A 16,541-nucleotide genomic window follows, 5' to 3' on the forward strand; every position below is an offset into this window, starting at 1 on the left:
CAAGTGACTGAGCCTATAACCCCCTGATGAAATCATTTGTATCTTCATGGATTGACAGTATTGTTTCAGCATGTCTGAATACCCCAGTTCCCTCTCAAAATCTCTATCTGCGCACAGTTATTGATATACAATCCACCGTTTATCAAATGATACGTCTGCCAGACACTGTAGGCAGAGCTAATGTTCAACTGACTGTTTTGAAACGCAGTCAAAGCTTCAACGTTTGGTTAAAGAAAATAACTTCTCATAGCTGATCTGCGTCGTGACAGTACTTGTAAAGGGTTAACAAAGTGGCATGTCTTGCAATAGCCTTACGTTCTCTGAACCTGGAGAACATCCAGGATGTTGCTCTCAGTGCTTTCAGTGATGTTAAACCAGACACTGTTCAGCAAGTGGCCCAGGGAGCGGCTCCCGGGGATGTTAGAGCTCGACCCGATGTACAGCCACTCACCCAAAACCTGGAAGACACCACACAGAATACAACACATGTATTGACTTTAAGTCTTTATGTAAGTCATGTGGGTCAGTGTTATATAGTCAAACTCATTTTAGTTCAGGGGCCACATACAGCCCAATTTGATCTCAAGCAGGCCAGACCAGTAAGATAATGGCATAATAACCTATAAGTAACAACAACTCAAGATATTTTTTTGTTTTAGTGCAAAGAAGTACAAGTAATTTAGGAGAATGTTTACATTTAATAAACTATCCTTCAAAAAAACAAAAAAGATATTAGGGCTGATTGCTGTCTGCTGTTTAGTCCTGGGTCTTAGTGTTGTATTCTGTTCACTTCTCTAACGAAAACAGTGAACAAATGAGGGAAAACAGTAATTTTCATTAGAAAACTGCAGTCTTCTATGTAATTTTCGCACTTTGCAAATTCATGCTGTGGGTCAGATTAGTCCCTCTGGTGGGCCGCTTTTGGTCCGTGGGCCATATGTTTGACACATGTGGTCTAGGAGCTTGCAGATGTTCCACAGTGTGCACAATTACTACTTATAATTAATACATTCTAGAAATAAAAATATAATGGTATTTAAATTATAAGGAAAAGAAAGTCTGTGTTGAGTTGGTTGACATAAATTAAATAAATCTAATTAGTGGCTGAGTGTAGTGCAGTAGGTGGGCTGAACACACAGAAATGTTAAATTTATCTACAGATAAACAAAGAAAAGCTAATAAGGAATCATTCATAACCATGAGGCTGAACAAAACACCAGAAAACTTTGACACACTGAATTATTTTTGCCTGCAGTGAAGCACAAGCAGAGGAATTTGCACTATTTGATTGTGTCCGATAAAAATATTACATATTTTGTTGCTCACAGGTTTCTGACTTAAAATAAACTTTATATTAAGCCAATCAATAATTAAAACCCCTGGAGCAGGATGCTTTTTATGCAAAGCAGTACAGAACTTACTTCTTTTTTGCTGACGGTTATTGGTTTTAAGAGACTTTCACAGCCGCTGAGGGGAGCAGAGCTTCCCAGCGAGACAAGACTCAGCAACACAAAAACAGCAGCACACTTCATCTTCTCGGATGGGTCTTCTCTCGTTTTCTCAAGGTGTCTTTCAGCAGCTCCCGTACGTGCTCCCTTGTTTGTCTTCCAAAACCTCTGCATGCAGCTTATATATTCAGGGTGCAGACCCGCTGATGTAACTAAAGCAAACAATCCGGGGTGAGGACAAAGGGGAGACTTTGACCCGTTTGAGCCAAGTTGATCCGATCACATGCAACATGCAATCTGGCAGAGGCTGTTGTGTACATGTTGTACTTTTGCAGGTATGTGCTCCCTAATCATTCATAGGCACAATAAATATATACATCAAAACTGATCATTGCTTTTCCTCAGACTTTCCCATTTTTATTTCTAAATGCTGCTTTCATATTTAATCAAAGTCCCTGATTGACAGCAACAATAATTCACTAAATAGGAATTAACAGTAGTAGTAAAACTAGTGTAATTATTCAAATAATGTCAGTGCAATTACCATGCAATGTTCCATATTTCCAAGTTTTTCTTAAGCACAACTGCGGTGCCTCATGTTTCATATCATTAATGTACAGTTATGTTCATAATAATAGCAGTGTGTTTAACAAGGTGAGTAAAACTCAAAATTCTTCAAATAAATTGTATTTTAATGAACACAAATGCATTGGGGACACTGCACATTCCATTTCAAAGCAAGAAAATTGGAAAAAGTTATTGAATTTGATAATATTTTACAGAAAGTCAAGAAATATAATGTTCAAAAAAATAGCAGTGTTGACATCTTTCTTTACAAACTCAAAAATGTACTGTATAAACTAAGAGATGCTAGAAGATTCAACTTTCCTGAGAATCATAAACTAATATTTAGTAGTCGACCAACTTCTGGCACCGGTAAACAGGTATTGCAGCTCAAGACAATTGTACTACGTTCCACAATTCCTCTGCATTCCTTGGTTTTGCCTCATGAACAGCATTTTTTTATGTCAGCCCACAAGTTTTCTATGGGATTAAGGTCTGGGGATTGTGCTGGCCACTCCATTACTTGAATTCTGTTTGTCTGGAACCATGATTTTGCTCGCTTGCTGGTGTGTTTGGGGTCATTGTCTTTTTGAAACACCCATTTCAAGGGCATTTCCTCTTCAGCGTACGGCAACATGACTTCTTCCAGTATTCTGATGTTCTCGAACTGATCCATGATCCCTGGTATGCGATAAATAGAACCAACACCATAGTACGAGAAACATCCCCATATCGCGATGCTTGCACCACCATGCTTCACCATCTTCACTGTGTACTGTGGCTTGAATTCAGTGTTTGCAGGACGTCTGACAAACTGTCTGTGGCCCTTAGACCCAAAAATAACAATCTTACTCATCAGTCCACAAAATATTACGCCATTTCTTTTTAGGCCAGTCAATGTGTTCTTTGGCAAATTGTAACCGCTTCAGCCCATGTATTTTTTTTTAACAATGGGACTTTGCAGGGGCTTCTTGCTGGTAGCTTGGCTTCACATAGACGTCGTCTGATTGTTACAGTACTCACAGGCAATCTTAGATCTTCTTTGATCCTCCTGGAGCTGATCATTGCCTGAGCCTTTGCCATTTTGGTTATTCTCCGCTCCATTCGAATAGTCGTTTTTTTTATTTTCCTTCCTCGCCTTTCTGGTTTTGGCTGCCATTTTAAAGCATTTTATATCATTTTAGCTGAACAGCCTATCATTTTCTGCACTTCTTTACAGGTTTTCCCCTCTTTTATTCATTTCTTAATCAAAGAACGCTCTTCTTCTGAACAGTGTCTTGAACCCATTTTACTGTTTTTCAAGGACAAATGCACAGCCAGCATATGCAGCGTCAGTTGCCTTGATCCTTAAATAAGGGCCACCGGTTTAACACCTATTTTTTTTCACATAATCAATGACCTCACTAATTGAACTCGGCACAGCTATTTTTTTTAACACGCCCCTTTCAGTAAATGATTCAGTTTCACAGAATCAGCAGCATGCACGTCATGCCTGTTGGGTCTGGTGGTTTTCTATACCTTTACTAAACCTTCGAGAAACTTACTTGCAGTTTAGAAGTTGAAATTCTAACAAAAACTGTGATTTGTCTTGCTAGTGATGTGGGACTGCTATTATTTTGAACACAACTGTCGGTGGTGAGCAGATTTAATATTGTTTATTGAACTGCATCTCCTCCTTAACGCAGATTCAAATGCGAATGCGGAACTCGAACTTTCAAGTATTTCACCTAAACTGATAATTAATAATTCTTAATGGACTATTTATTTAGAAAAAGGTCACAAAACAACATTTTATCAAAAGTGTTTTTTTTTTTTAATTGAACTCAACAGAAAGCTCTCTATAAAGGGCTTCATACAGGACGAGAACAAAAGGACAACAAAGACAAATAACAGAAAAAAAAAAGAGAAAACAATGCGAATCATCCTGAATGTACAGTGAAATCTCTGAGCATGATCTAATTGTACCGCTCTGAGAACTGGGCTGGGAAACGTGGTTGGGGACTGACTGATGCTCTGTCCGGTGTCGGCTTCTTCTCTGCTCCATCAATTCTGAAGTGATGGTGAGGATGGACGACAGCGGGATGGAGGAGGATGGAGATTGATGGAGAGGGGAGTGACGCATCGATCGCCCGCAACTTTCTGGTGTTGTTGGTCTCTTGCTCGTTTTTCTCTCGTTCCGGCCCGTGGAGACGAACAGAAAGAGGACAGTCGGGGGGCGATGGTCACTACTCCATGGCGTCCTGGTTCTCTTGGTCTGCGCTGATCTCCTCGCTGGCCTCCTTGCCCTCCTTGCTCCTCTTGCTCTTCTTGTGTTTGTGCCTCCGGTGACTGTCGCCTTCCTCGCTGTCATGCCTCCTCCTGCTACTGCTGCTAATGGGGGAGAGGGGTGAGATAGCCAAAAGGGCAGAGGAGAGGAGGCGAGGTGGAGCAAGAAAAGACAAGCGGCGGGAAGTAAAGGGCAGACGAGAACAGAAGACGAGACAAAGAAAGAAGGGAAGATCAATAAGGTCAAAAGAGGAGAGGATGGGAAACGGAGAAGGGACAAGAGGACGAAGAATGACAGCGAGGCAGCGTGTTGGCAGATTAGAAAAGGCAGAGGGGAGGGAGGGAGGATGAAGGAGGTATTTGGCAGGGGATGAAGGTTGAGAGAAGGTGGGGAGAGGCAAAAAAAACAAAACATAAAGAACACCGTGATACACTTTCACAGCCAAACACCGTGTGTCAGCAACTTTTTAAAAACTGGATGCCTTAATTTCACCAATTAAAAAAAAAAATAAATGCGTTCGCTGGCCATAAACGAGAAGCCTTTCATTAATCATGTGTAGTTGGTGAAATCACACACAGCTACAGGATGACTTTCTTGTTTTTTTTTTAAACTGCGTGTTTGGCAAACATCCCGCTACCTCAGGCAACACTGGGCAGGGGTTTCTGGACTTTACACTTTACCAATGAACAGCAATGAAGAGCAGAACAGAGAGGGCAACAACAGCATACGCTCACTCAGCATAAAAATACAGGATAGCTGAATGCGTGCCCCAATGGTGTCTGAAGCCAGTTACAAAACAGAAACAGGGAAATGTTGTCGTCTTCCTCAAATACCTGCGAGAAGACTTGTGGCGTCCCTCTTCTTTCTCTCTGTGCCGCCTCTCTCTGTGCCTTTCCTCCTTCTCTCGGCTCGATCGGTCGCGATGGCGCTCTCCGTAGCCGCGTTCCTGATACTCGCGGTAACGATACCGCTCCTCGTCGCTGTGGCGGCAGAAAGAGCAAAGAGCTCTCACGTTATGGCGTTACCACACAACACATTTTTCCACCATTTCCTCTGTATTTGCAGCATTCAGCGTTCATCTGTGAATGACTTGTTTTATGAACGTGGTGTTTTTGTCCTGGTTTTGGTTCCTCTCACCTTGTGTAGCTCATAGCTGAAGGGCTGTGCTCCCTCTCCCTCTCCCGCTCGTGTGTCCTCTCTCTGGGTCTTTCTCTCTCCTTCTCTCGCTTGTCGTCTCGACGGGGATAGTAGTCCCACGGTTTGGAGTTGTCCATCATCGGGGGCCATGGAGGGGGCACACCTCCAGCCATGGGTGGAGGGTAAGCACCTGGAAAAGAGGCGAGTGAGCGTATGAAATGTTTAGCGGAAAAAGAAACCTAGTGGTGCTTTTAAATTAAATTCTTAGGTCTTGACACAAATCACTACACAACCCCAGTGTTGCATTTTATTAATGAAGTTGCACCCGTTAAACAAGATGCCGTTACCTTGAGGGAACGGGTACGGAGGGACAGAGCGTCCGTCGTAACCTCCAGGGTGGCCACTGTGGAAACGGAGAACAGCAACACATTACACATGCTGTAGTGTGTGTATGTGTGTGTTTGTTGTTGTATGCTCACCACTGCAATGACCACATGTGCCAACAGTTTATGGGGAAAAGCCACGCGGCAAACATGGGTGTTAGCTCTTCCACATTAACTCTAGGGTTGTAAGGTTTACAACTAAACCATAGAATAATCAATTAAAGTAAAAAAAAATACTTTAAATTCCACTTTAGATTCCAAAATAAGGTTTTCTTTTTTTAAATCAGCTGCATGTCTCTCTCAAGGTTGTTTCCATGTGTTTTACCTGTCCATAGTGGGGAGAATAGGAGGAGGCCCACTAGGTGGAGGAGGAAAACCAGGAGGAGGGACAGTAATGGGCAACCCTACGAGAAAAAGAACAAAGAGACAGTGAATTCAGTGAAAGCAGAGCAGTGGTATAAATGCAGAGAAACAGAGCAGAAACTCAACTCACTGGGCGGGGGGATGAGCGGTGGTGCAGTGCTGACGGTTGGCGGCGGAGGGAGAAACGGAGGCGGCGGTATGTTCGGAGGAAGCGGTCCGGGAGGGAAGAAAGCGGGCATCTTAGCAGGGGTGGGTTCAGCCTCGGACGTTGAGTGCTCAGAGATCACCTGCTCGACAACAGACGGGGCAGACGGGCTTTAACCCTCACACTCTAACTTTAAAGTCAAAAGTGTCAAAAACGGAAATAAAAATAGAACATAATAATATTTTTTTTCCCCCACTTCCTTTCATATAAATCTTTAAATCAATTCCAGTTCTGATCATAAATACCAAATATTTGATTCAGTTCACAGTTTTAACCCTTTACATGCCAGTGTTTGTGAATTTTTGTATAAAATTTTAAATAATCTGAATGCAAAGTGGATTTTTCTTGGGTGGATTATTACAGTCTTGAACCTCATCATCTGCTTCTCTTACCTGGATATTGTTGCCTTCAAGATTGTGTCTGCGTCGTCCCTCAACCCTGCTGATCGTGGCGGTCTGTCCACCGATCACGTCTATGGTGCCGCTCGTCTTCCTAGAAAAAACCCAATAGGAAAAAGACGGACATCAGGGCACCGAGCAGAACACAGAACAAGCGACACGCTCAGGTAGACCCCATCTATGTTCATACATACACTAGAAGCGAAAACATACATTAACTACAAACCCGAGTGAAAGTCTATAACGCTGTAGCCCCGAATCACCCACATGCTGCAAAGCTTTCCAGCTAGGGATGCACCGAAAATTTTCGGCCGAAAAAACGAAAATGCACTTTTGGGTCATATTCGGCCGAAAATTGCTGCGGTTGTTGCTTGCATCATCACAACATCCCGTTTCGGCTGTGTTGTTTCGAAGATACATTTCCGGGTTTTCCGGAATTGCCGGAACAACATGTGCAAGCAACAACCGCAGCAATTTTCGGCCGAAAATGGCCCGAAAGTGCATTTTCGGTTTTTCGGCCGAAAATCGGCGCATCCCTATTTCCAACGACTAATACAGTAGTACGGTCACTACAGGATTTTTGTTGCTGTTCAGCTGGCCGTACCTTTTTGACAGACACATAAAACATGAACAGTCTCGAAATAGATCCCCCAGATATGACAATGATTTATCTGTACAGAAAATACATACATCAGCCAAAAACGGACGGCCCGGCTTATTTGTGAGTCTAGCTATAAGAACAACCGCCTCCTCTTCTCTGGTGAAAAATGTTCAATAAAACCATGTGAAATTTCAAACTAGTGCGACACCAGAGTACAGAAACCAGTTCAAACGCCCCTTGACTGAGTTATGTCATAACTCAACATCCCACTGAAACCAAGGCGATTAAATAACAACTTGAGGAAAATAAAAAAAACATGTGCTACAGAACCACAACAAAATCAAGACATCAATCAAAAAAAGAAAAGAGAGAACTGCAATATATGTAGTGAAGACTTGGAAGTTTTTTGAATAGATTACTGAGGCTGACCTTTGAACTTCTGGATTAGAGGGTGACACGGGAATCAATTGTCGCTCCCATCCCATCCCGAGCCCACAAAAATACTCCCCTCATATCCCGATCACGTGACTGCCCCTGTCCCGCAAAATCCCGAGAGAAAGACTCCCAGATCCCGTCCCGCTCCCTATATTGTTGTCTGAAGTTATCAGACTCTGTTGCCCAACTTGCCCCCCTGTAGCATGTTTGGTTAATCGCGGCCAAATCACTGAGGTTGCCTCGGAAATTTAGGCTGCACTTAGGCTGTACATGGGTCATTTTTTAATCTAATCTCCGGCTCCGTCCCACTACCGCCCGCTCCCGTTGATTATTTGCTCTATCCCGTCCCTATCACATTACCAACAGTGAAATTGACTCCCGTACTGTCACCCCCTATTTTGGATAAGAAGTCACTTCATCGTTTGATAAAATTGTGACGTTTGTGTCAGGTTTTGTCGTAAGTAGTGTATGAACTCTTGACTTAAGGCCTTATTTATGTTTTGTGAGGTCAAAAATAACCTTCGAGGCTCGAGCCCAAATGAACTTTTGCGCCAGTGTTCACAGTAATGGGACAGATGTGAAGCGACAGGGACCTTTGACCACCAAAATCACATTAATTCAGCTGTCGAGAGCGCAGAGGAAGTAAGGAAATGTTTAGGGTCTTGGGTGTAGAACCAGATGTTCTGTGGTCAAGTAAAAAAAACCGAAAAAAAACAAAAAAAAACAAAAGCAAAAACAGCAGGCCCCCTTTTTTAACATCTACACATTTCCCATCAGGCTCGTTGAACCTTGCAGGGACAAGGCCATGCCCACTTACGTATAATAGAACATGTCCTGATCAGGCGGGCCAGTCCACTGAGGGGGAGAGATCCTACCATTTTGAAACAAAGGACAGGGGTGATGAGAGTAACAACTAGCACACACAAGCACACACATACAGCCCATGGGAAGGTGACCTATATTTTAACCACAGGCATGGTGGTGGTGGTCAGGTGTGTTTTTGTCTTTACGAGTCTACACAGTGTCTGAGCAGGATGAGTTTCAACAAGTAATCATATGAAATGTTTTCTTTTAACAGCTTAATTAAAGAGAACCAGCATCTATTGGCCGACCATGACTAAAATGTATTCATCTTCCTTCCTCTGATGACGGCCAGTTAATTTTATATTGCATCACCCTTTACTCCCCATTTACTAGCACCCTCATCCACCCCTACACACCAATGGTTTATTTACGCATTTTGAATACTGCAAGTGTGCTTTTCCCCCAGGTGAAGATAAAAGCAGATGCGTTACCTGGTGACCTGACTGACTGCAGACTTGTACAGGTTGACGGGGGAAGTGAAGTCCGGCTTGGAGGTGTGAACAGGCAGAATGTCCTTTTCATTACCTGTCCGGCCCTGCTGCACCTGAGGAGGAAGACGCCATGAGTTTGTTATTCAAGATTCAAATCGTGTTCGCCGTCACTTCAATTTGAGATGCTGTTTCTCCAGGTCCCTTTGTGCCACATGTCTGACAACACACACACAATAACTAACTAACTGCAACTGCACTACTCCATCTACTACACTACAACATATTGATATATAGAAATGTACACTATATATAAAAACTGTACACTGTTATTCTGCAGCTACACATAATAGCTGTAAGTACAAGAGCTGCCTATGCAATTAAAGAATAAATGAAGATTAGTCAGGCTGCATCCTGCTGGGGATGTCTGCTGCCATCAAGGAGTGTCATTGCTATGGGATGGGGGTGCCTGGTCTGGTCTAGGTGGGTGCTACAAGTCTAAGTAACATCCACATGAATGAATGCCAGGTCCAAAAGTTTCCCAGCAGAACATTGAATTGTCACGGAGATGCTTAAGAAGAAAAAACAAAGCTGGTGAAATGCTGGACGCGCTGAAGGATAAGAAAGAAACAGTCAGGGGTCGCGCTAACCGAATATTCATTGACCGTTTTTTTTTTAAACTGTGACGGAAAAATCTGAAGGCCATCCGTCATTTTGACAGATTGCAATTCACACCCCTGAACACTTGGTGGCGAGTGACGTTATTAATTGGCTCTTGTCTCTAATCGCAGTTTGCGTTCCAAACATCGCGGAACTTTTATCAGGGCACGATTTCCTGGTACACCGATTATACTGATGCACACGTCAGAGCTCGGCTAACCACAGACGAATATATGTCTCTGTCTATGCGGCTACGGCTACCAAAATGGAGGAATCGGATGAAAGCACGTTGCTAGGACTGATGAGTTTTTGTGCAAAATAAAAGAGTTAGCATACCACCGAAGCACTTCAACCCTACGGTACCGTCTAAGAGCTGTTAGCGCTAGCAGTCCTAGTTCGGCAGCCCGAACTTTATTTTTTCCTACCATTTAAAGTCAATACTGTCAATACTGAAAAAGTACTAAAAGTTAATGAAATTTTAATGAAAATTAAATGCTATTGAACTGCATTATTATCATTTATAAAAAATAGACTATGACGGGATTTTTATGACCCTGTCAGTCAAAATGACCGACAACGAAAAAGGTCTAGCGCAACCTCTGCTTACAGTGATCTTGCTCGTCACCGGGCCGACTGTAGAGACCTCCAGGCCCATACGCAGCCTCTTCTGTTTCTCACAGTACGCCTTCCACGTGTCTTCATTGAAGCCGTAGTTGAAGTAGTCGGACAGATCCGCTCCTGCAGAGAAGAACACACACAAATTCGGTCAAACAAACTGAATAGGAAGCACTGCAATGAAGAGCCGAGATGGATTCAGAGGCAGGTGTCCATTTTATTTTATTGAGTATTTAATGTTATTTTAAGCTTGAATTGGAAAGCGGGTCCAATGTCCAGGTACAAGTCTTGTATATGTATATAGTTACCTACAATACATTTATGAAACATGAAACACGCAGACTATACTTTCAATAACAGCCCTGATTTTGGAGCCACAGAACTATGACAGAGGGTCACATTTGACCCCGGTTTGTTTAATTTTTTGCTACAAAATCAACAACACACACCTGGCTTCCTCCAGGGTTTCTCCTCAAACGACTCCATGTCCACTTCCAGCACGGGAACACCATTTATGTTTCCGGGTGCGTCGAGATCCACGCCTTTTAGCTTTGCTGCTACTGAAAATAACGAAAGCAACGTGTGACGTTTTTCAATATACACAAAAAGCAGATCTATTACGTTGTGTTTAGCCAAAATTTGGTATAAGTAACCTTGTCCATAAGGTCTGGAGCCTGGTGTTTTTATGTTGAGGTTGACAGGTGGAGCTCCATAAGGCCTTGAAGGAAAAAGAAGAGCATTAAACCCTGTGAGCAACTTCTCAAGAGGCACTCAAGTTGTGAGAGAACTTTTATCCCTGGCAGGTTATTTAAAAGACGCCAACAAATAACGGAACCATCAGTAATACATCGCAACGAGGCTGGAACCTACGCATATTGTGGTGCTCCAGTTTTTATGTCGCCAATGGTGACGCGGACATCATCATCGTCATCATCGCTGTCGCTGTCACTGTCCGCGTCTTCGCCTGCAGCTTCACCTGTCCCCTTAAAGTCCAGAACAAGAGGAGAAAAAAAAAAGGGATGAGACAACTGCAAATATGAGTTTCTAAGAGTGTACACGTGAGTTACTTACCTCGGAGGCCACGCCATTTCCTGTAGCGTGTGGCGCACCGTCGTCTGTTACAGCGACAGCGGGCGCACTGCAGGTAAAACGAATCAACAAAACATTACGATTCCCAGGGCGCAAGTCATTAGCGTGATTATTTGGTCGTTACCTGAGCAAAAAGCGAACACTTCCTGGCACAAGATTTCTAACGCATTGTTAATCATATTTGGGGGCATATTTTCTGAACTCCTCTCTGGGTTTCTACGTTCTACATCTACAAATATTATAGCAATTAATGCTAAAGGCGTAGTTGCTAGGAGAGAAGTGAAACACATTTGACATGAAGCTTCAGAAAACTAAATGTGAAGATGCTTGAGAGAAGTGGAAAGTGTATACGTCCTTGAAATGCTGTGTGTTTAATATGATTCTGGTTCGTTGTTGGGTATTTTCTTCATTACGATGTGGATTTCAAATAAAAAAACATCCCTCAGTCATACATCTATGACTTGGTCCGATGTAATATGAAAGAATTTTTAATTTTTTTCTCACTTTTTCCAAGAAAATTGTTTTAATCTGCTTCACCTGCATTGAAGACAAGTGTAATCAGGATTAACGGCGGCTTTATATGCTCATATATGAGTTACTCATACACAAGGTATCTCAGTGGTTAGAGAAGCAGCTTCAGGACCAAAAGGTCACTGGTTCAAATCCCCTCTATGTCCATGTCTGAGGTGCCTTGAAGGAAGCACCTAAAACTCCCTAAACCGTTCCCTGGGTACGTCGCATGGCTGCCCACTAAGACGTAATTCCTGCGCGTATGTGTTGTCCTCAAATTCAGTTTTTATCCCGTGAACACAACTTCCTCTTTGTATTTGAACAGGTGCCTAATGACGCGATCTGGTTACCTGACTGCAGCGTTCAGTTTGGCTTCTTCATCCTCTTCTTTGCCCTCCGACTCATCTGGAACAAAAAGATTAAATTAAAACACAATTAATGCAAGAAAGGTATTTCAGCTTTATCCAAGACTAAGGGTCATCAGCTGTTATTTAATATTAATCCAGTGCTCAAAGTCTAATTTAATAGACAGTGACAGGATGAAACACCTGATGATCTTAGGGACCTATATTGTTTGTTTACCGAAATCATCTTTACCTGACGCACTTTAACGTCCTGACCAGTACAGTTCACTATATACAGCTCTGGAACAAAATTAAGAGACCACTCCCACAAATGTTTCTTAAATCAGCATCTCTACATCTACGGCAGCCAGTCCATTCCAGCGTTTGTTCGATTCCAACACAAGCCTCCTCCTTCTACTTACTGAGACACTGATCAGGTGATCACCTGAACTAAATCTTATTTTATGAGGAAGATTTAAAAAAAAAAAAAAAACACTGCTGTGATTAAAGACTGAGATCATCCCACCAATAATGATTTCCAAACTTATGCTGTTGTCAAACCCTGGTTTTAGTACTGTGCGATACCAGTCATCCATGTGGAAACACTGGTATCATTGCCTTTTTTAACTGTCCTGTTGTTTGTCTATGTGCTGTTGTTGGTATTGGTATGTGTATTTATTGGACCATGAGTCTGGAAATAAAAGTTGATTGACTGATTGATTGATTAAACTCTTCCTAGGTCACAATATTAGCGTTGTGTTGTTTATTTGCGTTAATCTAGGTCTGAAAACACTGCATCTTGTTTGTCATTTTGACCAGTTGTCATTTTCTGCCAATAAATGCTCTGAATGGCAATATTTTAATTTCAAATTTGAGAGAAATGTTGTCAGCACTTTACAGAACGAAACAAAAAATGTTCATTTTAAGAAATACATAGCAAAACTGATCATTTTGCACTACTAGTTCCAAGTTTTTAAGCTATTGCACTTTATATGTTTATTGTATATAATCCTGTATTCTGCACACTGGGACAAAACACCTGTTCTGCCACTTCACAATTCACTATTTGCACAACTGCTAATACTGCAGAGTACTTTATTTGCATTACTGTTAATACTACATATCACTCTTGCACTGCTGGATTTTTTAGTTTTATGCAATACACTACTACTCTTCAAACTGCTAAACTAACTGAAAGAGCATTTACCCACTTCTATACGTGGCCTGTCTACCTGTGTATAGTTTAATACTGTGCCGTAATTTCATTTTGTGTACACCTGTTTACACCTGAATGACAGTAAAGTTTGTCTGTGTCTCTAAATGTATTCCTGCCGCAAAAAAAAAACGGCCGACAGAAGCTAAACAAACGGTCAATGCTAGCTTAGCTTCCATGCTAACGCTCCAAACTGCTGTCACTGGGAGACAGCGTTACTTGTTGCTTCGTGGCTTGTTAGCATAGCCGCTAACACGCTTATTCACAGCTCTATCGTTTAGGGGAGGACTAGAGAAACCGTAGAGGATTGTTTTTACCTCCATACAGCCATTCCTCCTCCTCATCTCCAGCGCTAGCATCAGTGGTGGTTGTTTTGTCCGCTTCCTCCGCAGACATGTTCAGCTATAAAGCACGGAGAGATACAACTCCAGCGACTCCGGCGACGAGCTTCGACCAAGCTTAGAAATGTGAAGAAGGAAAAAAATGTATATATATATATATTGTGAGCTCAATTTCTCCCGTTAGAGCGGGTGAGGTGTAGTTTTTGTACATTAAATTACGACTTCATAGATTCAAGCACCCTTAGCGAGTCAGCGTGAACCCGGAAGAGATTGTGAAAGTCCCGCTAAAGGTCAAAGCGGTGGGGCAGGAAACTAGAGCGCCCCCCAGCGGTCAAGATGACAAAACACTCTACATCCAGGTGCTGAGCCACGTAATCTTACTACACCGATCAGCCACAACATTAAAACCACTGACAGGAGAAGTAAATAACATTGGCCATCTTGCGACAATGCAATGTTCTGCTGGAAAATCCTTGGACCTGGCATTCATTCATGTGGATGTTACTTAGACATGTAGCACCCACCTAGACCAGACTAGGCACCCCCACCCCATAGCAATGACACTCCTTGACACAAAAACGGTTTAGGAACAACTCAAAAACAAACAAACAAACAAAAAACATGAAGAACAGCACAAGGTGTTGACCTGGCCTCCAAATTCACTAGATCCCAAACTGATCAAGTATCTGTGGGATGATCCACAGAGGCCCATCCCCTCAACCCATAGGACCCAAAGACCCCCCATTAACAATATCCCATTGCCAGACACCACAGGATACCCTCAGAAGGCCCATGTCCATTCTCTGATGAGTCACAACTGTTTTAGAGACACAAGGGAGACCTACACGATATTAGGAAGGTGGTCATAATGTTATGTCTGATCATCTATTTATTGTATTTATAAGAGCCGACCATAGACTCCATAATACACTCACCAAGCAAAACATTAGGTACATTTTCTTAATCTTAATTAGTAAAAAAACGAATTAATTTTTGATATCACAGTCCTGCATTAAATCCCCTTGATGACTGTTTCAATGTTCAGTTTAGCATCAGACATCAGGTGGTAATTCAACTGTATGATCATTTCAAAGGATGCTCTTTTGTATATTTTTCCTTACAGTGGGCATGGCACAATCATATGCGCACTTCAAAAAGGAATCACAGTGGCTTCTTTATTCTGCGAGCTTTCTTTTAAGTGCATTCGGATTGATCTGCAGGGCATCAATACCACTACAGATGTGAAGGCTACTTTTGAGTATCGATACTAGCATCAATAGGATTGACAGCAAACAAACAAACAGATCCATCAGGTGTTAGAGCACTAACACTTCTGGCATCTCTTGATCCTGTCAATATGTGCGGCTATCAACCCTTTACTTTAAAAAATATATAGATAACATGTTATATACCATTCAACATTGAGTAAGAAGAATATAAATATGTAGTATAAGGTAGGAAAACTGGATCGGCCTCACTGTGTCCTTACAGTACTTTATATCGCTCTGTGGATAAAGGAAAGACGTCATTCACCGCAGACGTTTTAACACAGCAGGAATAACACGTGGGTGATTGGTAATGTGCACAGTGAGCCCGGTCCTGGATGGTCGTCTCACCGTCGTGCATTGTTGGATTTTTAATAGAACTCGTGCATTTTGCCTTGAGTGTCGTGACAAAACAAAATACCTGCTGTAATTATGTCTATTAGGGAAGCCGAACATGGAGGCACAGTCAGCCGCTTGTTTCACCATGTCTGAGAGGCCGGAGTAGCCTTGTCAGTCTAGTTAAATGTCCCATAGTGACTTGACAGACATGAACTGTTTGTGTTTTCATCTCAAAGAACGTCTCAAAAACTTTCGACTGACCCCTCTGATCACACGACAAGGAAAGATATATTCTTCCAGGTGATCCACAGGCACATAACCTTTGACAAAAAAGTGCATGTGAGTATTCCACATGATTGCTGAAAATGTCCTCCCAAAACAATGAGCTTTTATTTGCCTCTCTATCAGCCTCCACTCAACTGAAAAGATTTCTTCCAAGAATTCAGGGCCTCACTGCAGGGATTTTGCTCCTGTGCGTGAACGAGCCCCGTCTGGATTTGGAGGTTGGGCAGATGCTCTGGCGTCACAAACTCACATGTGCTCCAAAAAAAAAATCCAGGTTCACAGACTTCTTACTCTGTGGCAGTTCGATTGGCTGCAAATTCGTAAAAAACACACACTATCACTATCAGCTGAAGATCAGCTGATACCTAAGCCTCGTTCTTCTGTCTCGTAAAAGGGCATCAGAAAGTGCCCAGGCGTGCCAGCGGCTCTGTGAGGTTGAATTTAGCCACAGTGGGGTTTTGTGCTCAATATGATGGCCTGCTCTTGTTTTTGTGGTTTTGGTAGACATTAAGATGTTTATACATCCTTCCTGCCTCCATTTAGCTTTGGTAGAGGTGAAATTGCATTGCAGGCACAAACCATAAAAACAATACAACACACTCAGAGTTGGATTAAAGTAGTGAGTGAAAAGTTGCATGGTTAAATTACTATACGCTGCCAAGGATGCTCCTAAGTGAAAGCATGTCCTATTCTATAAACCTTATATGAACTTCTGTGGTAGTGATGGACATTTATACAAGTACTGTAGTTAGGTCCAGCTTTCAGGTTGCCTGTAAATGCACAACACC

The 16,541-nt window shown here is 42.4% G+C and overlaps 1 protein-coding gene across 4 annotated transcripts; it reads right to left on the minus strand.

Moving 5' to 3' along the window:
- Positions 1-4,099: 4,099 nt before the first annotated feature.
- On the minus strand, positions 4,100-14,291 carry fip1l1b (FIP1 like 1b). 4 transcript variants are annotated; one of them, XM_084566786.1, is made up of 16 exons: positions 13,841-14,291; positions 12,317-12,371; positions 11,439-11,505; positions 11,238-11,350; positions 11,021-11,085; positions 10,817-10,927; positions 10,360-10,490; positions 9,096-9,208; positions 8,618-8,671; positions 6,759-6,858; positions 6,292-6,448; positions 6,124-6,202; positions 5,763-5,818; positions 5,416-5,605; positions 5,112-5,258; positions 4,100-4,379 (listed from the first exon to the last, which is right to left on the minus strand). In XM_084566786.1, the coding sequence occupies exons 1-16, from the start codon at positions 13,917-13,919 to the stop codon at positions 4,238-4,240; spliced, it is 1,659 nt and encodes a 552-aa protein (XP_084422912.1). In that variant the 5' UTR covers positions 13,920-14,291; the 3' UTR covers positions 4,100-4,237. The 4 variants fall into 4 exon arrangements, with proteins under 4 accessions (XP_084422912.1, XP_084422913.1, XP_084422910.1 ...); XM_084566787.1 differs by having other exon boundaries at positions 10,817-10,924; positions 13,841-14,290; XM_084566784.1 differs by having other exon boundaries at positions 4,100-4,382; positions 13,841-14,288.
- Positions 14,292-16,541: the final 2,250 nt, after the last annotated feature.

Source organism: Chelon labrosus (assembly GCF_963514085.1).
Source record: "Chelon labrosus genome assembly, chromosome: 2".
NCBI classification, from domain to species: Eukaryota; Metazoa; Chordata; class Actinopteri; order Mugiliformes; family Mugilidae; genus Chelon; species Chelon labrosus.